Here is a 24436-nt window from a genome sequence, read left to right on the forward strand (position 1 = left end):
TATCTGACAAGCTCAGGAGGAGATGGGATGTCCTATTACCTTGCCTTCTTTTTGGCAACAGAGAGATTACACAGAAGGGAGTAGGCTACAGCCCATTTGAACTTCTGTTTGGCCATCCAGTTAGGGGTCCACTGGCTCTTTCAAAGAAGGACAGGGAACAGCCTCTCATACCTCCTAAGCAGACCATAGTGGATTATGTGCTATTCATGCAGGGCTCAACACATGAAAAAGGCCAGCAGAAACCATGAAGCAGGAAAACTCCAGCAGTTGTGACATGCACAACCACAAGGCTGTTTTGACTGTCCACCAGCTAGGGAATAATTATGGGTCCTGGAGCCTGTGGCCCCAAGAGCACTCAAAGACAAGTGGAGCGGCCCCCATACCATCCTGAAGAAGAAAGGTTTGGTGAACTATCTGGTGGACCTGGGTACTCCTCGAATCCCCCCACAGGGTGCTTCATCTGAACGTTGCTACAACAGGACTGACTAGCTTGTGCATGGCTACTGATAAGGGACAGGAGGAAGAGGGTGACCCTTACCCTGATCTTCTCTCACACAGTCCCGTTGATGGGTCTGCTGATTTGTGGTCTTTGGAGACAGCCTCACTGACAAACAATAAGCTGACTGCAGATAGGTCCTGAATCAGTTCCCTGAACTCTTTTACCTTCCACTCAGTCAACTTTGTGTACCCATGAGGTGGACACAGGTGACAGTGTGTGTGATGAGTAAAATCTCCGGCAGCCTGACCATATCGGGGATTGCATCAGAACAGAGGTCCAGAAGATGATGGAGTTAGGAGTCATTGAATCTTCAGATAGCCCTTGGGCTAGTACAGTAGTCCTTGTGCCAAAACCTCACTCCCAGGTTGGACAGAGGCCCCAGTGCATTCACTAAGACTGATTCCCATCCTATCTCTAGGGAAGATGAGTTAATAGATACTATGGCATCTGCCAAGTATCTCAGCACCTTTGACCTGACTGCAGGTTACTGGCAGATCAGACTCACAGATGCTGCAAACCCTATTACAGCATTTTCAACCCCGGAAGGGCACTTTCAGTTTACTGTAATGCCCTTTGGTTTGAAGAATGCACTTGCCAAATCTCAGAGGCTGTGAATCAAATTCTGTCGCACTCAACCCGGCAAGATCACCTGGTCAACCCCAGGACTGTACTTAAGGCCCTGCAAACTTCAGGTCTCAATATCAAGGCCAGTATGTGCCATATAGGGCAGAGTAAGGTTGTGTACTTGGGCCATCTGTTAGGCGGAGGCCAATTTTTACAGTTGGAGAGCAAAATCAAAACCATGTTTGCTCCTACTACCCAGACTCAGGTCAGAGCTCTTCTGGGCCTGATTGGGTACTACAAAATATTTGTTAAGGGGTATGGGTCCATTGTGACTATCCTTAAGGACCTCACCTCTAGGAAGATGCCTAAGAAAGTGAACGGGGCAGTGACCTGTCAAGAGGCCTTTGACGCAGATGGACTTTCCAGATATTTACATGTAGAAAGGGAAGACTCAACTAGGCAAGGCTAGTCTGATCTTTCTCTTTTTTTGGAGGGGTGTAGGAAAGTAGGATCTTTCTGGCATAGATACCCCCACTTTTTGCCCAGTGTCCAAGTGTTTTGACTGTAGTGGGGGGTGGGAGTGGGAGGGGGGAGGCTCCATAGAGAACCTCCAAATACCTACCTGTGTAGCCTGGCAGGGTCTGACTGCCAGCTTGCGCTGCTGCCGACCCTAGACAGTGTTCTGCTCCTCTACTGACGAGCTTGACTTGGGCCGGGGACGCTGACCATAGGATTTCCTGGGAAGGAGAGGAGTGACCACTTCTCCTTTAGAATTAGGTAGGGTTGGGACGCTTCCGATTGTCATTAGCCTGCATTGAAGGGTACAATTGGTGCCATCCTTGCATAGACCAGTTTTGCCTAGTTCAGGTGCGATTGGCTCCCACTCTGGCATGAAACTACACAAAGGACAGGAAATTGACCACCCCCCTGTCCAGCCCCTTACTAAGGAGTTGCCCAGAGCTCCTACAAGTGGCCACTTGATTTTGGCCTGTTAAATCTTGACCACAGGGAGTACCTGACTGGCTAGGACAGTTGGGTAGTGTCCCAGACCCCCTCTGATAGGTGGATCACCAGAGAAGAGGTCCTTCCCAGGGTTACTTAATGGCTCCCCTGAGGGTGGGTTCTTAGATTAGTCCCAGCAACAACTTCTAGACCGACTGCCTGTCGTCTGTCGATCGTACAAATACTCTTCTGTTGGTGGGCACTGGAACTCTGCTGTTCTTCGAGCCAGGACCAAAGAGAAGACTGTGTTTGCCAAGACTTGATGACTGGCGTGGGACAGCTCGTGGAAGGGTCCTACATCATTGCCTGGTCTCCAAAGCTGCTGCTTCAACCTCACCGTGCTACAGCAAGAACCTCCTACAATGACTGGTATTGTGCTCCTGTGCCTCGTGATCACCTCCTTGTGGTTTGGACTCGGTTTCTTCTGATTTCTGGTCCTTCTAATCTGCGTTCCACGTCCTGGTCCATGAGACTCCGTAGCTGCTGATCCTCCACTAATCTCTATTGGCGTCTACAGGCAGTTCCGATACCACTTCATCTCTATTAACCTGGGCTCCCTGGTGTAGGTAATCTAGTTTACGGGGTATCCATGGGTGGGGTGGCTCTTAAACCTTCCTTGATCCCAGTGGTTTCTTTGGGGTCCTTTGGAAAGTGTCCTAGAACTGTAAAATTCCAATTGTAACTTACCCTGTGCTATCCTATGAACCTTCTTGGATCCCTTGGGGGTCCCTGGCTTCTCGGTGAGGGTGGTTCTGTGTAGCCCCCGAGGTCCACCATCCTTGAAAACTAGTCCAGATTTGGTGCTTACTTCACATCCCACTAATTTACTATATGGTTTAGCCACCCAGTTGGGCCCTGTTTTTCTATGCTACCTACCTCTTTTAAAAATATTCCTTGTTCGTAATTGATATCACCAAGTAGGAGGGATACCAAATTAGTGTCTAGTGTGCAGTAATGAATATTAAGCATTTTTCTACTCACCTGGTGTGGTACTTTGTGTGAAAAGCTTACTGAATACTATGGTTGTACATGCAATTGCTTTACACCCTCCTGGATAAGCCTTAGCTGCTCTCCACAGCTACCCCTTGAGAGCTCAGGTTTTCAGGGACTTAAACACTTTCACTAAGGTTTGCCTGGACACAGGTCCTCACCATAGGTGGACACTTTAAACTGAGCTCGCCTCCTGCAAAAGCCAAGCTCAATCCCGCAGAATCTTGCTACCAGAAGATGGAAAAAGAATTGAGCTCACTGACACGAAAAAGATATTCTGGTAGAGTGGCATGCCTTAAAGGAGAAATGCAGGTGCTCTAGCTTCTGTTGTATTCAGTCTAACTAGTTACACTGCACTGATTGTATCGTTTTTTCCGTATTTCTCTTTTCTGTTTTGAAAAGGCTAATAAAAGACTCTTTCCTAAGATAAGTGACATTTTTAATGCATAATTTGGATTGTTTAAAAAAAGAGCAAACAAGAATTGGCCTGCAAAGCCTTAGGATAGGCTGCCATTTAAATATTTGTTCCTAAATAGAAGTTACATATTTAAGTATTTTTTGTAATGTGATCCAAAATCGTGGGCAGGAAAGTCACTGTTTTTAAGTGATAAGGAAGGACAATTCTTATTTTGTATTGATGTCAGCGCCAAGATGTTCAATTGCAAGTGGCTATGTATGCTACAAGTTCTTCATTCATTCATTTAAGATCCCCTAAAGGGCAATTACAATAATCCAGTGTTTAGTAGCAATACTGGCCATATAGCATACAACACATATTGTATTGTCTCTTAAATGGTACAACCTTGCTCAATGTTACTTAATTTATCAGCTTCAGAAAGATTAATTGTTAAGTTGGAATCAGCACACACTCTGCTGCTGTAGGCACCTGCAACGTAATAGAAACTCAAATGGAAAATTAGCAGTAGCTTCCAATATACAAATCAACATTTCCTCAGACAAACCATAGAAATACACGAGTCTGTAAAACAATATTTCAAATGCATGTTTATTTTAAAACGTTGGTGTTTTTGAGACGTAAAACATTCCTCATCTTTTCTGAACTTTGGTATTCGGTTACCGGGGTCTATCAAGCACAGCTTGCAGTGTTTTTAGAAAAAAAGACGACAAGTAGCTCTTCAGTATCCTGGTTCAGTGACAGCAAGAGCCATATAGCATCCAAATAAGATAGTTGTCTTTTAGGAATAAACTCACTTTTTCAAAAAGAATAAATGAAAATGTGTTTGATTTTGTTGTAAAAAACGTACTGAGGAAACTCGTGAGAAAATAACACAAAATTAGAAAACTATTGATATCAAAAGGATAAATGGAAAATAATACTATCCTTTCCAGAAACAAAATAGCAAAAATACTATTTAAACAAAGCAGTCTCACGTCCTTAATGAGACGCGTGTGGCAAAAAAGAAACCTGCATTTCATAATATTAGATGTCTAGAAATACAGCAGCCAACTGTCTGCGCAGTCACTTCGAAAGTGAACATGTCTGCAACATTCTTCTGGAGCTACTTCTGCAAATGGTTGACTGAATTTCAGTGTTCTGCGTTGTATGCCCCACGGAGTTAACTAACTCGACCTTTTTGTTCACATAGAAAAGCTGCCTTCTTTGTAACTAAGTTTTGCATTTAGGAATACCTGACAAGGATTTAAACAACAAAAACATGCACAATTGTGCAAAGTAGGGTACATTGTATCTGCATTTATTAATAAAAATATGTTCATGCTTAAGTGCAGGAGCTATAATAATGCATGTACAGTACAATATTGTAACTGTTGAAGGTTCAGTGAATGATAATGCTGTCGAGTGAAAACGAGATAGTTTACCAGTGTACACAAGACGGGAACAAAAAGGCTTAACTACTAAACAAAATATCTGAACGCAACATACGAATTTCCAGTATTGAAGAATTAGGTAAAAACCCAAATGAACTACAAAGCATTTTCAAGCTTGAGGTAGCATCTTTAGGAAATATCGCACACAAATTCAAAACAAAAAGTGCATATTTTGCTTGAAACAGGGATACTACAAAGCCTTCATGTACATAAACTTTTCCATGTTGATGGTAGTGACTGTTCTCTTGCACTTTTTACTGCTAGCCCTGTAGGTTATACAAATACTTAATCAAAAGGAAGGCCTCCTCAAGTCAAACATGCAGTAGGGCTTGGAACATATTTGCTAGAAAATGAAGACTAAGTGGAGTGAAAACAAAAAAGGGTATTTTGTCCGAATGGATGTACAAATATGTAAAAAAAAAAAAAAAGAAACATTCAGTTACAACTAACTTGAAGCGAAAGAAAAAAGCTGGCATTCCATTTTTAATACTCCGCAAAACTGCACATCTCTTTTAAATAAACAGTATCCATTTTGTGTGTTTTAATGCATTGTAAAACGTGTGCCAGATGAAAAACGAGTATCAGTGTAAGGACACCATTAACCACTAAAGGCTCCTCTGACTTCACAAAAATCACAAACCAAGTCGGAAATATTTCAAAAAGTCTCTTGACGACACAATCTCTTTAGCCACTTTGCTGCTGAATTCTCATATTTACCTCTCCCAGTTCATAATATCATTAAGCAATTTGCAATCCTGTTTGTGGAAGGAGGAACTCTCCATGCTAATATTTACTGAGAAAAGAATCAACTGCACAAATAAGTACCAAAAGATAGAAAAATGCAACATTTAATATGACATGAATAACCAACTTACCTTTGACAGATAAGTGAATGGAGAAAGGACTATTTTGTACGAAGATGTAATGGCATTTATACTCCAATAAATTGTGTTTCTTCAAGTAAGATCAGCTGTTATGGTCAAGGCACACTCTCCCATCCACCACTGCTTGTGTGAACATGTAGGCGTTTCAACTCATACCTGGCCCTCCTTTACCAAACATTAGGACGTGAGACAGGAAAGAACATTTGACTAATTATCAAGTAATCAGCTCCTACTGAAATACACATATGCTTGGCTTCTTGTAGATGGCGTGGAATGCTGGGAGTCTCAAATAAAACATATTAAAACCATGAATACAATTTCTTCTGGAATTTGGCTGTGCTGTTTAATGCAGAACTGATTATAAAGAGAGCAATCATTATACTACTCCAGTAAAAGTAGATAAAACTCGAATATACCCCACTGGTGAACACACCACAGCTTTTCTAATGAGAACTAAAAGTGTTATTTTAGCTAGTACAATAAAATATGCACAAATCGAATCTTTTGCTGAGAAGGAATAGAATGTTGGTGCAAAGTGAAGCAAACATTCAGCATCTTGTCCCACTGATGATATACTGACATTTACATGTAAAAACCAACCTTTGAAGTTGAAGTTGTAGCAGGCATGAAGCAACTACTTACCTGTAACACATTTTAACCAATATGAAATTCTCAACACACCACCAACTTTCTTTCATAATGGTGATATTATAATATAGATACAAAAAAATTTATAAACCTATATCCAAAGGGGTTGTTACATAATCTTTAGATCTAAATTCTGCTGTAGCAGAGAACAAAAGTAGTATCCAAAGTTTTAACACTTGATAATCTATGTCAAGAACTGGAGAAAATCTGTACAGGCAAATTGTTTCTTTATATCCTATTATCTTCCCTAAGAATCCAATCTAGTTTAGAAAGCAACCAATCAGTTTTAGATTCTGACATCAGCAGAAACAAAGGGTCAGTAGGCAATATATTTCAAATAGCAACTTCCTAAACAGCTTTCCAAGAGACACTTGCTGAGGGAAGCAAAACATTTTGATTTTCTATCTGGGTAGACTTTAAACCCTTGGAAGAGAGGAACATAACTGATCCCACAAGATAGAATAACTTTATTTTTTTGTAGGTGGCTTATTCAGAAGAAAAAGAAGATCTAGATTTCTTGCATGTAGTTGAGTTACTGCAGTAGCCTGCTCTAATTCTGTTCTCTTAAGATGTCCATCCAAAAAGCATCAGTGAGACCAGGGGAACAATACAGGGAAACAGATTTTCAGGGTTAGATGGAATTTCAAAAACAAAGTGAAGAGAAAGTTCAGAAGTAATATTAAGAGAACTTCCTCTGTTTCTTTGGTGGTTATTATAGGACAATAGTTCTGGGTCTGTAGCCTAACGGAAAAGAAAATATACGAAACGTATGCCATCAATCACTGCAGCTTTCTGGAATTACTTATATGAGTCTGTGTTTCTCTCAGTGTTCCAAGTAAGTTTGATCACAAACATGAGAAAACATTAGGGTAGAGGCTATTTGCGACCCCAAATAAGAATAAATAATTGGAATTCACAGCATGAAGTGAAGTCTCAAACATTTCCTAATCCACCACCTCCTCCAAATCATGGTGGATTATTGTTCCTAAACTGTCAAAAGCAACATAAATTCTATAAACCCTTCCACCTACTTGGTGATATTAAATGTGTTAGTTTTTCTAAACAAGATGTGCAAGAGAAAAGAAAGAGATAAACATGTTTACCAAAAAAACACTACCATGTAATGGTTCAATTGCGGGTAACCAGAGAAAAAGAAAGGCTTTCTACTTTTGAAAAACATGATTCGGCATATAGATCAATAAGTTTATGGCTTGAAAGCCAATGCTACATATGCAAAATAAAAACATTTGCGTAACTAATTCAATAAAGGCCTTCAGAAACTCTTGTGCTTGTATATGCCCACCACACAACGGCGTGTCAAGACTTGCAAAACAACTTACTGTATTATTGGTTGGAAAAATTAGCAAACAATGTGGGATTTGGATGTCATAACCGGAATATTTATGATGCAAAGCAGAAGATTTCAGAAAACTGAATCTGCACTCTAAGGAGATAGAAAACTCAGAGAAGATGCCCAGCACTATTAATCCTAAATGTCAGACTTGGGTTAAAAACTCAGAAGATGTCTAGGGAAATTATAAGATAATGCAGCTACGATGTCATTAAGCCTGGACCCAAAATAGGCCAACAGGGAAAGAACACTTTGAAACAGAAAAAAATATTAAAAATTGTCTGTAAAGAAGCAGCTCAGTGTATAGCTGTAGCTTACAGGACAAAAGTCAAGTACAGGCCCAACCTTGCATGTGGGACTGATGAACGCCTGGATAAACTGCAGCATAACAGGCAGGTAGGGGTGAAATTAACAATATAACAAGAAAAGTAGCACAGCAAGTAAAATCATCACAAAAACACAGATGTAAGCAAATAAATAGCACAATCAAATGGGGATAAGGAAAGACTGTGACAGGGTGACTGCCATTCTGTAAAAATGTCTAGAGCTTTAGTTGAGACAGTTTGCTTTAGGGACTGCTCAGGAATAAGTGAAAAAGTGTTTGATAAGAGGGGGGGAGAATCAGGCTCTTCAATACCCGGAGGTGAATGAAGGGTTCATTGTACATTATGTTTCGATTAGGCAAATAATGGGTACTTTCGTCAAAATACACAATGGCACTTTTCTAGTATTCCTGTATTGTTAAGATCACAATCACTAAACATATTTCATAATAAAACAGAAGACAGAGAAGTGATAATTTACTGTAGAGTTAAGAAGCCTTGTGGCTACAAACGATTTAAAATCTTGATAGCACAGAGCAGATTTCAGCAGCTTGTGCGCTCAGAGAACACAGGGTGGCAACACAATTGCAAACTCCTGGAAAACCAGATATTCTTTCAATCTCTACAATTCTCTTTCCTGGGCAAATCTTAATTACTCATGCAGCAGGAACACTATTCACATTCTGAGTGAATGGACCCGGTATAATTACTTTTAAGAACTAATTGGGAGCACAACATAAACTAGACTTTAAAAGTAATATTTTAATATTCAAAGAAAAGTAAAAATCATTGACAATGTCAGTCTCTGGGATCCCTTTTGTCACTCAGGAGATCTACATAACATTGTGTGTTCAGTTTGCACTGGCTGGAAAACGAATCTAAAGACAGGACTAACAGTACAAGCCATAAACGTTTTGCATACAAATATTTACAATGTGGCAAAAGTAATTCAGGTTTCTGCCCGGTTGATAGCTGGGGAAAAGAGTAAGGTATTCCTATTTGTTAATGGGACCTTCGTAAATGCCCCCAGATTCCACTTGAAACTCCAGAAGAACTCCTGCTTCATGCTTTGTTCGAGACCTTTAGGAGAAAACAACTGTAATTAAGAGAAAACCTTGACAGAAAATGACGGAAACTGGACCCAGGAGATTCATGATGATTTTCGAAGGGCTCTGGGAAACTCCTGGTAACAGCTTTAGACAGAAAAGTTCAGAAGAGAGAGTGGGAAAAGCCTGATTGACAACGGAAGATCCATCACAGCAAGTAGCTGTAACTATCAAAGAAAGCACTGCGCATCGAATAGAGCTGAGAAGCCTAAATCTTTCTTGTGCAACTGGTCCAAATCTCCTCAAAAAGAACAGATCAGACAAAAGCAAGTGAAAAATGGAATGCCTTGGAGCAAACATTAATTCTAAAGTAGTAGTTTTAACAAGACATATAAATAAGGACGACAAATTATGCTTTTTGAAACAGATAAAATTAGTCCCGTGGCATAGTTGTCACTGAAATGCCACAAAAAAGTTGGGAATCCAGCAACAGTTCAGAAGTGCTACACCAGCATACCACAACCTGATTCCTTTAACTTGAGAAAAACGTACATAAACTGTTACTATTTATTACTGGAATCAATACATGATTCCTCTCACGGACCCAGATACATTAGTGAAATGCAAGATTTCTCATGAGGTGGGAGGATGGAAACACAATATTTTGTGCACAGACCAACTCACTTCTGGGAATTATTCTAGTTAAATATATTTCTGGGGCATTTTGCCCTGTTAGTAATGTTTCAGCATCATATTTGGGGTAATACTGTAAGTCAACTATGTAGCAAAATCGATAATCAGACTTTCCAGTGCTTAAATACGTTGACTACCATACGGTGAACCAGAATGCCTAATACACATTTATGTGACATTAATAGTGAGTGGAAAATAGGCCGAAAGATGTCATAACTGCAAATTATTCTAAAGCACATCAATGAAAAGCAAAATGTTGCCAACATTTGTAATCTTTAGATTTGAAAATATAGTTGACAAGGCATGAAAAAGAAAAAAGGAGGGCAACCTGCAATAGACATTTCTTAAAATTACAAAATAGTTCGCTTTCTTTAAAAATGTTTTAAAAATAATCAATTGCAGGGAGAAATAGAGCGAGCACTAAAGGATAATTGTAGGAAGGAGGAATATATTTCTTTAGTGACAGAAAATCTGAATAAAACAGATACAGATATGAAGTAAACTAATTATTATACAAAACTGAAGATTGCCTTCTGGACATGTGTGCTAGAAGACGACTTGGGCAATGTGACGAAATTTGTATAAAAGCCAAAAAGGCCACTTGTTAGCGTGAATTAAACTTCAACATTTATAGAGAAATATACCCCTCCTCCTAGTCAGACTATAACCATTCATCGAAAGTACCATTACAACACTTATTATTAAAATAGTGTTTTCATTATAATTTATCCTTAAGTGAGCCTTTTCTTTTTTTTACGCTGGCTAACTGCAGTTCTTAGTAAACATATATCGTACAGCTCAACATTCAAACCTTTGTCACTTCGGCACAGAAACGTAGGAATTGTACTTACAATATTATGAACAGTCTATTATAGAAAACATTTCTGTAGATGTAAAAGTTTGTTGAAAACATCTTGGGGTTAGTTACTATTTTGTAATACTTTGGGCTTTGTATCAGGCACTTAAATGGTTGGAGTGACATGCCATTTGAACCAGGCGAGTGAAAGAAAGGTCCATGCCCCTCTTATTTTATAAATACTAGTAGGTCTAATAATGTGAGTTCAGCAGCAAAGTGGAGGCACAGGTTGAACCCCTACCATCCTGTGCTGAGACTATTTTCTTTTTGCAAAATGCCCATAACGACGGTAGTAGTAACGTTCCGTAGTGCCCATTTTCCTTGTGTGTTGTGATGCACATAAGAGGCTCTTCTCTGTCTTTTACTAGGAAGGCACTGAGGTATGGGGTGCCTTAATTCTCTGGATCCTTTATGTCCAAGCTGGAACCAAACAATGACACCAGCTGCTCCTCGTAATGAGAAATATTTCTTTTCATAATGTCCATACAGGGTCCAAGCAACCTTTCGAATGCCTGCACATCCATAACTATTTAAAAAAACAGAAAAAGATGCACATACACATTTTAAATTACATTGCAAATTTTGTGAAATCGAATCGACTTGCTTTCAAAATCAAAGTATCACATTTATCACAGATGTAATATATCGGCAAAAGAATGTTCTCAAATGTTAAATAAAGTACAGTGCAGTTTTATTAACAGTTGAAGCAACGAAATCAACTTTAATCATGAAAAAATACATTCATGGTAAAACTGATACTTAGCTTAATTACCAAACCTGTGTGACTAAAACGCATGGGGAGCAGATTACTGGATGACTTCAAACAGGAGCCAGTATCGGTAACATGAGGTGTCATGTTACCACATGAGCTACATCTATCTGTAGGAGTACCTAAAACATTGCAGGCATTAATTTACCTGACTGTATTAAAGATCATTTGGCATTTGACAGCCTACAATACAACGAATTGAGGCACAAGGCCTGAAATGGCTATAGGAAGACAAAGATGTGCCTTCTTACCTCTCTCATCTACATATTTGTAAAGCACAAAAACCCAATAACAGACACTACCTCCGCAGCACACAAAGCAGAATCACAGTTTAAAATCCAAGTTTTAAAACGAATAATGTCTATGTAGAAGTACAGGAAAGATAAAATTAATGGATCAAAATGATCTTGGGGACAAAATGAATTTAAAGAACAAGTTACTTACCTTCGGTAACAATATATCTGTAACAGACATATATTAGTTATAGATTCTTTACCTTAGAATTACCCCCAGGCGTCAGACTGGACTGGAGATTTTTTCTTTAGCAGTACCCCCGCGTGTCGGTCGACTGTGTCCGTCGTTGTCGCTGGAATGACTTTGCGGTTTCTACTTAGACTCCGCCCCTGCGCACTGACGTCCCGTCTTTACACGATATTCCATGCCAGAAGCACAGAGCCATGCAAGACACTGACGACTGGTGCACATAACAAGGGCCCTGAAAGGGAGTACCTTACTCTAGAAGTCAGTTCGCAGAGCAGGGAAGATGGATGGGGCGGTAAGGAATCTATTACAAATATATGCTTACAAAGACCAACTACTTATTTATAGCTGTTTTGCACTCTGCTGGAAAGAAAGCCTATTTTTAACTCTCGCCGCATACTTGCACTTTAAAAATTACGATCGAAGCGCTTTGCTTCTTTTATTCATGAGGAATTAGATCTGCATTTTAGAATTTTGTAAATTGTTGCTGTAACTCACTGTCCGTGGTTGTTGCTGATGACGCCTCACAGATAGTCCCTTCTCTCTTTCGGGGCTTCGGGTGAGCGCCATCTTGGTTAGAGCACTAGTCGTTCTGCGCTGCTACATAAACACACAGATGCTAGCGCGCAGCGGGCGAACCAGAGGAATTCCCGTCTGCGCCCGTCCGCGTCCAGCAACTCTGCCCGAAATCAGGTAAACCCCACCAGTAGCGGTAATGGCCTTAGCTACACTGCCATGGACTTAAAATCACTCAGGCACCGTTCATTCTCCCAATGTAAAACTTGTGTTCTTCCCTTGCATGGCTTTCGATGCCCTTGCTGTGGTTTTTCGATGGGTAGGATGACTAAGAGTAAGTTAATGAAGACACCTCTGCCCCTTTACTGCCGCAAATTTCGGTTCTGGAGCATTAATTGCAGGTCCCTCCCCAAACATAAAAATCAGATTTATGATTTTTGGGATGCCGAAAAACCGGATGCTGTGTTTCTCACTGAAACCTGGTTGCATGCCAGTTCAGGACCTGACGTTGCTGTGGCCCTCCCCTCTGACTATGCTATGGTCAGAAAAGACAGAGAGACTGGCAAAGGAGGTGGCTTTGCAGTAATTTTAAAATCTATTTACAGATGTAAATTTGAAGCCTTTCCTCTCCAGGGATGCGAGGCCGCTCAGTTTAAACTAGCAGTAATTCCTCAGATGACCCTGTCTGGCCTTCTGATATATCGCCTAGCTCCCCCCTCCTCCTCCCCCCCCCCCCCGGAAACTCGAATTCATGGACAACCTCTTTTTCTGATGCCATTGCCCCTCTTCTGCTAAAGGCTGCTAATTTCACCATCCTTGGTGACCTAATTTGCTTTTAGATGACCCGCAGTGTAACACTAGTACAATTTTTCTATCTGACTTAGAGGCCCTTAACATTCTTTTGTGCAACTCTGGACCTACACATACGGCAGGGCACCTATTGGACCCTATTCTTTCCAATCTCCTGTTTAACTGTGAACCCTCTGCTCGCCCTTCGGAGTGGTCTGACCACTTTGCAGTCCAATTTCTTTTGACATCTACTGAGATTGTTGTCAATGGCGGTGGAGACGCGGGTGAGAGCTTTCGGTGTTGGGGTAAACTCGACATTAAAGATCTTAACACTCTCTTGTCTAAAAATCCAACGGATACCAGTCTGCCCTTACCTATGCTTGACTCAGCTGTTCAAACTGGCTGAATGTTGCTGTTGATAAACTTCTCCCTCTGGTGCCTAAACACTCTTGCCTCACCGTCCCCCTGCGTCGTAGCTTTCAGAAAACGTAAAGGCTATGAAGTCTCAATGTAAGGCACTTGAGAGAAAATAGAGAAAATGGAGGCGCTCTTATTCGCTGGCCTGTAAAGTGGGCTATAAAGAGGCTCTTAGAGAATACCATAAACAGTGTAAATTTGCAAGAGCCACCTATATTGCCAATACCGTGACACATGCCCAAAACTGCTCCCGCACGCTTTTTTCAGTGGTGAAGAAGCGGACAGGCTCCGATACGGTCCCTGCTCCCCCGGTCTTAGATGAGGAACAATGCAACTCAATTGCGGAATTCTTTATAGCAAAGGTTGAGCTTATTTATGACTCCTTGGGCCCTCCTTCTCCCATTGAAGAATCTATTTTGCTTCCAGTACCCGCTTATAATAGCATGCCTTGCTCGGTAACCAAACTTGCTGCTTGGCTACCTTTTGATAATACTTCCTTTGCTCACTGTTTGGAAAGCATTAAATCAGGCTCCCCACGCGACCCTCTACCAGTCAAGATCTTGAAACAACTTGATCTGGACTCCGGCTGTGTTTTGATGGAGCTTCTTAACTCCTCCTTGAGAGAGGCCCATGTTCCACAGGAGTGGAAACATGCAATGATTGTTCCTCTTTTAAAGAAGGCCGGAGCTGACCCCTTTTAAAGAAGGCCGGAGCTGACCCCTGTAATCTATCTAATTTTAGGCCTATCTCGCTGCTTCCTATCCTCTCAAAGATCTTAGAAAGGCATATTAATACACAGCGTACTCATTTTGTGGAAAGCTCAGGCTTTTTGCATCCATCCCAATCAGGCTTCAGGTCGAATCACTCCACCGAAACAACGCTTTTAGGAGTCACCGAGAGATTGCGTCACTGTATAGATCATGGAGAAACGTCTGCACTCATACTTCTTGATTTGAGTGCGGCCTTCGATACGGTGTCACATTCCATCCTTCTCGCATCTCTTCGGTCTCTAGGAGTTGAGGGTCTGGCTATGGCTTGGGTGGCCTCCTTTTTAAGTGGCCGCACTTTCCAGCTTTTTTCTGCAAAAGCCTCTCCCAAAGTTTGCTCTTCGGCGTACGGTGTTCCCCAGGGGTCTATCCTGAGCCCTTTATTGTTTAACCACTTGGACGCTAAGGGAATCAGGTCCATTTAATGAGATTTCCATTGAAATGAATGGGCAGTGCATGACGAGTTACCCTTGTCATTAGCATTGAAGAGGTTAATATCTACGTTAGACCCCTGGCCACCATAGTGGAGGAAGCTGGCCTCACTTTATTCTCCTACACCGACGATACGCAAATGATCTTCTCTCTTTCAAATATGGAAGGTGGCCACTCACCGGACTTGTGAATTGGAGTTCTGCTTCATTTTGGCTGTGCGAGGAATCTCCCCCTGCTGACTGTAAACAGTGTTGCCTGTTCAGAGCTGACGCTCATTCTACATCGCTCCGTGGTGCTGCCTCCCCCTGACTCGCTGGTGTGAGCGTGAGCTGCTACCTGCACGCTCTGCCTATCGCTCCCAGCTAGAGTCAGAGGGGTAGAGGCCGGTGTGTAACAAGAGCGCACCTAGCCTGGGGGACTGCGAGGACCAGAAATCACAGCTGGGATCAGCTGGTTCCTCTTCCCCCAGGCGATACGCCCACGGACACGCCCACCAACGAGCAGGATATAGTTTTGTGACACCCGCTTCGCGGGCGCCACTCACCGGACTTTGGAATTGGAGTTCTGCTTCATTTTGGCTGTGCGAGGAATCTCCCCCTGCTGACTGTAAACAGTGTTGCCTGTTCAGAGCTGACGCTCATTCTACATCGCTCCGTGGTGCTGCCTCCCCCTGACTCGCTGGTGTGAGCGTGAGCTGCTATCTGCACACTCTGCCTATCGCTCCCAGCTAGAGTCAGAGGGGTAGAGGCCGGTGTGTAACAAGAGCGCACCTAGCCTGGGGGACTGCGAGGACCAGAAATCACAGCTGGGATCAGCTGGTTCCTCTTCCCCCAGGCGACACGCCCACGGACAAGCCCACCAACGATACGCATAAATCTCAAATCGCTCCCCGCAACGCGGGACGCGCGCGGGACCAAGCTCGGGGCTAAGCCCGGGCAAAGGGCGGGCCGTCTGAGGCCGTCCGAGGTCGAACTAGGACGGGACGGGCCACCCCGCTAACCATCTGCTCCTGGTAAGCAAATTCTCCTTCTGACTTGTTCCCCCTACTAGTGCTAATCTTTGCTCTCAAACCACGAGGGATTAGAAGCAAGCAAATACCAACAGAAATCGTGGAAACAAAAAGAAATGGGGCTTAAAAAATTACGATCTAGGACTATCTTTATGAAACGTATGGGTACGGAGGACGCTGTTCGGAAATCTTCAGACAAATCAATAAAACAAGGTCGAATTACACGGACTCCGGCCATCACTGAATATTTCTCTACTCTAATATCTAAAGACGAAATTGACAAAAAAATTCTGGAGACAGAAGAAATACCCAACTCAATACTGCATACAGGGTTAGAAGAATGTACGCTCACTAAATTTGGGTCAAATCTAAAACCAAATCTGAGCGTCATTGTACCCGACAATATACAAAAATCTTTTAACAACTCTAAAAATTTTCAAACCCAGGGTCACGAGGAAAATCATTTAACATCTTCAACACCTAAAAAAGGCCCTGGAAATACCTGTCATCTGGAAGAACTTTGTGCAAATAATTCCAAGATATCACAAAACCAACCTGAGCCAAAAATAACAAATAGTCCCCCTTTACAAAAAAACCAAGTGCAACCTCAAACACTTGAATCATCTGTAGACCCTTTTCTCATAAAAACCAACTATTCAGCTAACATAGCTACACCTATGTCAAAAGCCTTGTTCTCCTTACACGAAATACTTGAGTCGGTCCTTTCCTTTCTGGGGAACATATTAGAAAATTCAGACCAAACCCTGGATGATCAAATTGGAATCCTTAAGCATCTAGTAGAGGAAAAGAAGAAAAGGAAAGAACCTCCTGAAATGGAAAAAAACCAATTGAAGTTCAACAACAATGAACAAAGGAACTACACAAGTTACCAAAATACCGAAAAAGACACAGAAAAAAATGATCGCGGCACACAGACATCAGTAGTTTCAAAACAAAAAAAGGAGAAGCTAGTACGACAACATGAAACACCAATATTCTCCCTGAAAAAACTTTTTAAAGAAAAATCCGTTAATGATAAGCAATATCCAATTTTCACAAAGGTAATGAAATCGAATACACCAAAAGATGAAGATATGGATGAAAATACCCAAAAAGTCAGTTTTAATAACACATCAGAAAGTAAAAAAGGAGAAAAAATGAATAAAACTATAAATACTGAGCAAGTAGAAGGAAAAAGAAAGAGGAAAAAACCAATAAGACGTATCCATAGGAAAAAAAACCGCAAGCTGAAATTCCAAAAGTTTATAACTGTCAATAACAAACAAGAAGTACAAGAAATTGAACCTATTAAGCCCGGGACCATTGGCAATACGGAAATTAGCTCAAATAAAAGAGAAGAGAAATTGAAACCATTAGATCCGGCTGCAAAAGAATTTGTCTCGTATGATGTCCTTGAAGAATCACAACACCAAAATACGACTGAAAGAAATAATAAAGGAAAAAACCAACATGGAGCAGGAACACCATACTCCAGAACACTACAATTTGAAGAACTTTTCCCAATGGATATGATACCACTAAATAGAAGAAGGATCATCAATCTCCTTCACCATATCAAACCTCTGGAATCCTTGAACAGCAACGAGATAGATCTAGTAATCTTTCCGCAACAAGATAATAAAATAGCTACAGTAACCTTCTGGTCAAACGTTATACCTGGGATCATAATCAGTGAAAAGGAAACACTACACAAACATGGATACGACGTCTATGTAAGAAGGGATCCTAACGAAAACAGATTTCCCCCAGGGTATGATGAACAAATTCGAAAAATCTCTAACTCTCAATACAAAAATCCTCTGAGAGATACTGATGCGTCCAGAGCAACGTACTCAGGAAACAAGTATTCAGGGAAAGACACTCTGAAGGTAAAAGTGGAAAATGGCGAAAGGTTAGTATGGCAACAAGACCTAAAGGGAAAGGAATACAGAGAAAGCATCAGATCTTGGTCATGGGTATCTGAGAACTTGAACAGCAATAAATCCTCATCATGTTCGGGACAATCTGTTTAGCAATGGTCTCAAAATAATATCGTGGAACATGGTGGGAAAAACTAAGACCAAACTGACGAAAGCCATAAGCAACCATCCGGATCTCTTAATGCTACAGGAAACCTGGGCAACTAAAACATTTTCGCAAAAAAACTACTATGTATATGACATCCCAGCCAAAGCATCCATTCGGGGCCACGCAAAAGGTGGTTTGGCCATTCTCTTGAAGGAGGATTATATGTGGGCCCAGGAAATTATCCAGACCAAATCACTCTACCTGCAATGTTTAAAGGTCCTCCTAAAAACTCATAATGCAGCACCTAAACAATCATTCCTGCTATTCAATGTTTATGCTCCTCCGGGCAAGAACTACGATAACACTTTTCTAGTAATCATGGAATCCATCACACAAATTGACGAAGATCAATCATGTATCCCATATATAATAGCAGGTGATCCAAACGGCAAAATTTCCAATTCGGAAATTGGTAAATGGATGCAACTTTATGATGAGGAATTTGCCGATCTCTCAGCCCCGCAATTCCCCAAGGGTGCAAAATGTGACAAAAGAGGGAAATTACTATTATCGACACTACCTTCCCTAAGAGGGGTAATTCTGAATGGAAACATAGAAGGAGACATTCCGGCATCAAACACCAGACGGGGCAATGGAAGTTCATCCATTATTGATTATATTATCTGCAATATGAATCTAATAGAGACTGTCACTCACCTAAAAATACAGTCAAGCCAAGAGAGCGACCATGCTCTGTTGATTTTAAATTCTGAATGGAGGCCTCAAACAGCTACTGACAGGCAGCTAATATTTCATAGAAGTTCTGTTGTGGTAAATAGTGTCCAAAGAAGAATTTTCTGGAGCTCGAAAGCACTGGACAGAATATCGACACTGATTGAACAGAATGATCTCTTATTAAAAACAATCTCGGATGACCCAATAGAAAATTTTGAACACATCACTAATGAGCTAAAAAATCTTCTATTGGACAAACTGCAACATGCCTCTAAAGGTGCGAATTATGGAAACAATAATAGCCGTAATAAAAATAACACACAAAATACCCAAAATTCTATAACTAAGAAAAAATTGAACAGACTGGTACGTGCACAATATCTAAATCATTCTATGTCAATTAAGAAAGAAATAAATAAACTAAAAAACAAACTCAGTAGAGAAAAGCAAAGAATTGAAAAAGAAATTCAAGACCGCAATTGGGTGGACATTCAAGAAGCTGCAAAAGACATGAATTCTCGTAAATACTGGTCCCTTGTAGCTAAACTAACTGCCACGAAAAAGAAGCTACAAGCAATACCTGTTACACCAAAAGACTGGGAAACTTATCTAACAGATTTATACAAAGCAAACCCGATTAACTTTGAGGGGAAAAGCTCAGAACAAGACAAAGGAGACGCTGACTCACAAATACATGGAGTTACAGCTATCTCAGTGGAATGGAACATTAGAAAAGCGAGGAAAACAGGTGCTTCTGGCCCAGACCAGATTCCTATAAAGATCTACCAGGCAAACCCAAGGGAATGGAGTAAGTGGTTATCAAACCTATTTAATTATATTTTTAAAACTGGACAAATGCCTAAATCTTGGCAGGGGAGTACCATCATCCCAATACACAAAAAGGGAAGTAAGACAATCGCAGGAAATTATCGGCAAATCGCCTTAATGGATGCTGCTGGAAAAATCTTCGCAGCAGAGGTTTTACAAAGATTAAAAGACTGGGATTTTTCACTGGACAAAATTCCAATGTTTCAAGCTGGTTTTAGGCCAAAACATTCAGTTACGGATAATATTGCTATTATCCAAACAATAATAGACAAATACGTAACAGGTAAATCTCAGGCGGTATACGCAGTGTTCATAGATTACTCGACTGCGTTCGATCGAGTAGATCGACCTACTCTATGGCACAAACTCAAGGAACTTGGCATTCCAGACCTACTGCTCCAAACTATAGTGAACCTTCACACCGACACTTGGTGCCAGGTCCAAATGGGAGGTGAAAAGGGCTTAACAGAAAGGATCAAAACAGCTAACGGCCTAAAGCAAGGGTGTCTCTTGGCCCCACTACTATTCTCCCTATACCTCAGCGATTTACCTAAGTAATTACATCAAGGCTCAAATTTGTCCCCAAAAATCGCTAAACAAAGCATACAAGTGCTACTCTACGCCAATGATATCGTGATGCTTGATCTCACTCCCTATGGCCTGCAAAAATCCCTGGACATTCTTCATGATTATTCAAAGACAAACTTCCTAAGCCCGAATTTAAAAAAAACAAAAATTGTGGTTTTCTCAAGGAAGAAATCTAGTGTTAAATATAGATGGAGTCTAGGCGGAGAAAAAATAGAAACAGTAAGCGAATATCCATATCTAGGCAGGATACTCTCGAAGAATACTACAAATGTAAAACATTTAGAAAACTTAATGAGGAAGTCAGAAGTGCATACTGAGGCCCTCTTAAGACTATATCGGACAACTGGGAATCGGCATTTCTCCTCTTTAATAAAAATATATAAGGCAAAAATTCCTCCTGTATTGTCATACGCAACAGAATACATTCCAATGAAACAATGGACCTATATGGACCGCAAGGAGGGGAAAATCTTAAAAAAGATAATGAAAGTTTCTGACTCCACACCAGTTCAAGCGTTACGTTTGGAATTTTCGATCACAAGCTCCTACGCCACGGCGGTATCCAACGTAATCAGGTGGAGTTACAATCTTCTCCATGCAAAGGAGGGCACATTAAGACATTTGTTGAGACAAGAAATCTTCGAGGGAGAATTTAAAAATCAGACGTTTTTAAAAAATATGACAATTATCTTTCAAATGGCAGAGATTAGCCCGGAAATGCTAAAAGGCTGGACAACCGCCCAAATGAAACTCTTCCTAAAATGCTTCACTCCGAAGTTAAGTTACTGAACTAGATTACCAACACTGTAAAAAACTGTCAACATACAAATCTTACGTAGATTCTTTGGAGTATAAGCATAATCAACCATATATTGGGTTTTCACTGACTCATGGTGCAAGGAGGACAATCACCTTGTTAAGACTGGGCACCTTACCCATACTAACTTACACAGTAAGATGGCTGCCAGAAGGATCTTTGTTATGCCCCCTGTGTGAAGGGGGAGACCAAACCTTAGAGCACCTGTTGTTCGTGTGTCCCAACTTAAAAGTATCTACTGCACGGACAAGATTCCTTGCCCCTATCTATCGATCTTGCAGAATCACCCGAGTGAGCGAATTAATAGAACTATGTAAACTGCCACCAAATGAATTTGTCTGTTATAACTTTTATAAATTTCTTAAATCTTTTTTAACATTGTATTGATTAAAATGTGTAACTACTTTCTTAATTTTTTGTAAAATGTAAATTTGTGGTCCTCTGTTGAGTACCTATACAAATAAAAAATTTTGACTTTTGACTTTTTGGAAGGTGGCAACATTTCTGTTCTGAAACAAGGATTGACTCGGGTCTCTGAGTGGATGCGCAGTAACTTCCTTGAACTTAATGGAGATAAGACCGAGGTTGTTATCCTGGGCAAGGGGAGAGATTCACGGGGTCCTCAACATTGACCCAATGAAATGGGCCTTACTCCTCAACCTGTTGCCCAGGTGCGCAACCTCGGATTCCTCATTGATGAGAAGCTTACGATGCGCCAGCAGGTAGTAAAGGTGGCTTCCATCTGCTTTGTCACTCTAAGATGGCTCCAAAAAATCCTCTGGATGCTTCCTGTCCCCACACAGAGGACGGTGGTCCAGGCGCTGGTTGTTTCCGGCCTGGACTATGGAAATGTCCTCTACTTAGGAGCCGATCTAGCAACGTTAAATCAACTTCAGGTTGTGCAGAATGCGGCTGCACGGCTCCTAAGTCATGTCCCTCGGAGAGCCTCCGTCTCCAAAGCACTCCATGATCTTCACTGGCTTAGGATTGCCAGTCGAATTAAGTTCAAGGCTCTTTGTTACATTTTTGAGATTAAACAAGGCTCAGCCCCTGCATATCTACATGACCTCATCCAAGCCTATCATCCTCAGGGAAAGGTAATTTTGTAATTCCGAGATTCAGGCTGGTGAAGATGGGCGGCCGCTCATTTTCCCACCTGGGTCCGAAGTTCTGGAATGCTTTGCCCGCTGTTTTAAAAACTGAAACCAATCTTCTTCGTTTCCGCAAGGGACTGAAAACGTGGCTCTTTCAGTAATGACTTATGGTTGCTCTCTTCAGTAATGACTTATGGATGCTCCTTTTCCCCTCTCTTAATCTGTCCCTTGGCGCCGGGAAACCCACTGCGGGTAGTTGTGTGCCTTATAAGCTAAATAGATAAATTAATAAATAAAATATGTCTCTTACAGATGAACAAGTTATTTACCTTCGGTACCGATATATCTATAAGAGATTAGTTATAGATTCCTTACCTGAATTACCCTTAGCCGTCAGACTGGATCCAGAGAATTTTTCCGTCAGCAGTACCCCTGTGCGTCGAAAGGTGGCGTCGATCGGCTACGTGTTGGTCGTTGGCGTTGTGGTCGCCGGGATGACGTCGCGGTAGCTACTTAGACACCGCCCTCATGCACTGATGTCAGGTCTTTTATAAGACATTCCATGCCAGAAGCGCAGAGCCATGCAAGACACTGACCACTGGTGCACAAAACTAAAGCCCTGATAGGAAGTCCTTAACCCTAGAAGTAAGATCGCAGAACGGGGAGGTTGGGTGGGGTGGTAAGGAATCCATAACTAATCTATGTCTCTTACAGACATATCGTTACCGAAGGTAAGTAACTTGTTCATTTGAAAGAGACAATTAGTTATAGATTACTTACCTGTAGAATAGATACCCGAGGAATACCAACCCAGGAAGTGGGTCTGCAAACTAATTTCACACCAGGAAGTCCTGGAGAACAGAACGGCCAAAGAAGCCGTCTCTCCGGACTTGAGTGTCCAGGTAGTAATGTTTGGGGACCGTGTGCAGAGATGCCCACGTAGCTGCCTTACAGATGTCATTGAGGGGGCCTCCACCTCCCAAAGCAGAGGTAGCTGCTGTCGCGCTGGCAGAATGGGCGCACAGGCCGGCTGGAGGCTCTTTCTTTGCCAAAGAATAGTAAGCCTTTATGCACAAAACAACCCACCTAGAGATGGTCTGTTTGTGCATGGCCTGACCGTTTTTGGCACCCACATAGCCAACAAAGAGCTGGTCATCCACCCGGAATTGCTTTGTGCAATCAAAATTAAAGTAAAGGGCATGTTTTGGATCCAGACGGTGGAGCCTTTCTTCCTCCTTAGGAGGACGCGGAAAGAAGGTGGGCAAAGTGATGGGTTGACCAATGTGGAAAGTAACCACTTTGGGAAGAAAAGGTCTGGTTCTGAGGACAACCTTGTCAGATGAACAGCCAGAAAAGGAGGCTTCGAATAAAGAGCCTGTAGCTCACTCACCCTGCGAGCAGAGGTGAAGGCAAACAGAAAGGCAGTCTTTAAAGTGAGAGGATAGTTATGAAGCGGCTCAAAAGGAGCACATATAAGATAAGTAAGAACCAAGTTCAAGTCCCACTGAGGCACTACGAAGGGAACAGGAGGAAAAAGATTAGTAATGCCCTTAAGGAAGCGAATTACAACAGGGGACTTGAAAAGAGAAGGTTAATCAAGAAGCCTAAGATAGGCTGAAATGGCTGAGAGGTAGCCCTTTAGGGTGCCCAGAGCAGAGCCCTCAGAAAGAGGAGCGGAAAGGGGGTCCATAGCCTTTGCTGTGCACCATGTCACAAATTTGTTCTATCACCAGGCATATACCGTTTTAGTGGTGGGGCGCCGGGCTGCCAAGATACCATCACAGACCTCGGGAGGAAGGTCGAAGGCTGTCGACTGTTGCCTCTCAATCTCCACGCAAGGAGGAGTAGACTGGACAGGTTCGGGTGGAGGACCGTCCCCTGCTGCTGTGACAGAAGTACCTCCCGATCGATGGCCATGTTCAAGAACTCAGGAAACCGGACTTTCCGTGCCCAGTATTGAGCCTCAAGAATGACTTGGGCCCGGTCTCTCTTGATCTTCTTCAGCACTCTAGGAGGAAGTGGTATAGGCGGAAAAGCGTATAGAAGACCGCAATTCGACTCGCATCGAAAAGTGTCGCCGAGTGAGTTCAGGCTTGGATATCCCAACGTGCAGAACTGCTGACATTGGGCGTTCTCTTCGGTGGCGAACAGATCGAACAAAGGCTCTCCCCACTGCTGAAAGAGACCTTGCACCACCTTCGAATGAAGACGCCATTTGTGATCCATCATGCACAGGCGACTGAGTTTGCCTGCCCTGGAGTTAAGAAAACCTGCCAGGTGTTGAACCACCAGGGACATGCCCTGATGTTCCAGCCTAGTCCAAAGGCGAAGAGCCTCCTGACATAGGCTCCATGACTCTACCAGCCCCCCCCCCCCCCCCCCCCAGTTTGTTGAGGTGCCATATGGTGGTGGTGTTGTCCGTGAAAACCTGCACTACCCTTCCTTAGACAGAAGGAAGAAATG

At 42.0% G+C, this 24436-nt stretch overlaps 1 protein-coding gene across 1 annotated transcript in view; it reads right to left on the reverse strand.

The window, feature by feature from the left end:
* Positions 1–4749: 4749 nt before the first annotated feature.
* PRKAR2A (protein kinase cAMP-dependent type II regulatory subunit alpha) overlaps positions 4750–24436 on the reverse strand; it is a 711046-nt gene continuing 691359 nt past the window's right edge. The window contains exon 11 of the mRNA XM_086939313.1: positions 4750–11230. Coding sequence (XP_086795439.1) covers positions 11097–11230 — 134 coding nt within the window. The 3' untranslated portion in view covers positions 4750–11096. The remainder of the gene's footprint in view (positions 11231–24436) is intronic.

The sequence above is a fragment of the Lissotriton vulgaris genome, chromosome 9 (assembly GCF_964263255.1).
Source record: "Lissotriton vulgaris chromosome 9, aLisVul1.2, whole genome shotgun sequence".
Lineage (NCBI taxonomy): Eukaryota > Metazoa > Chordata > Amphibia > Caudata > Salamandridae > Lissotriton > Lissotriton vulgaris.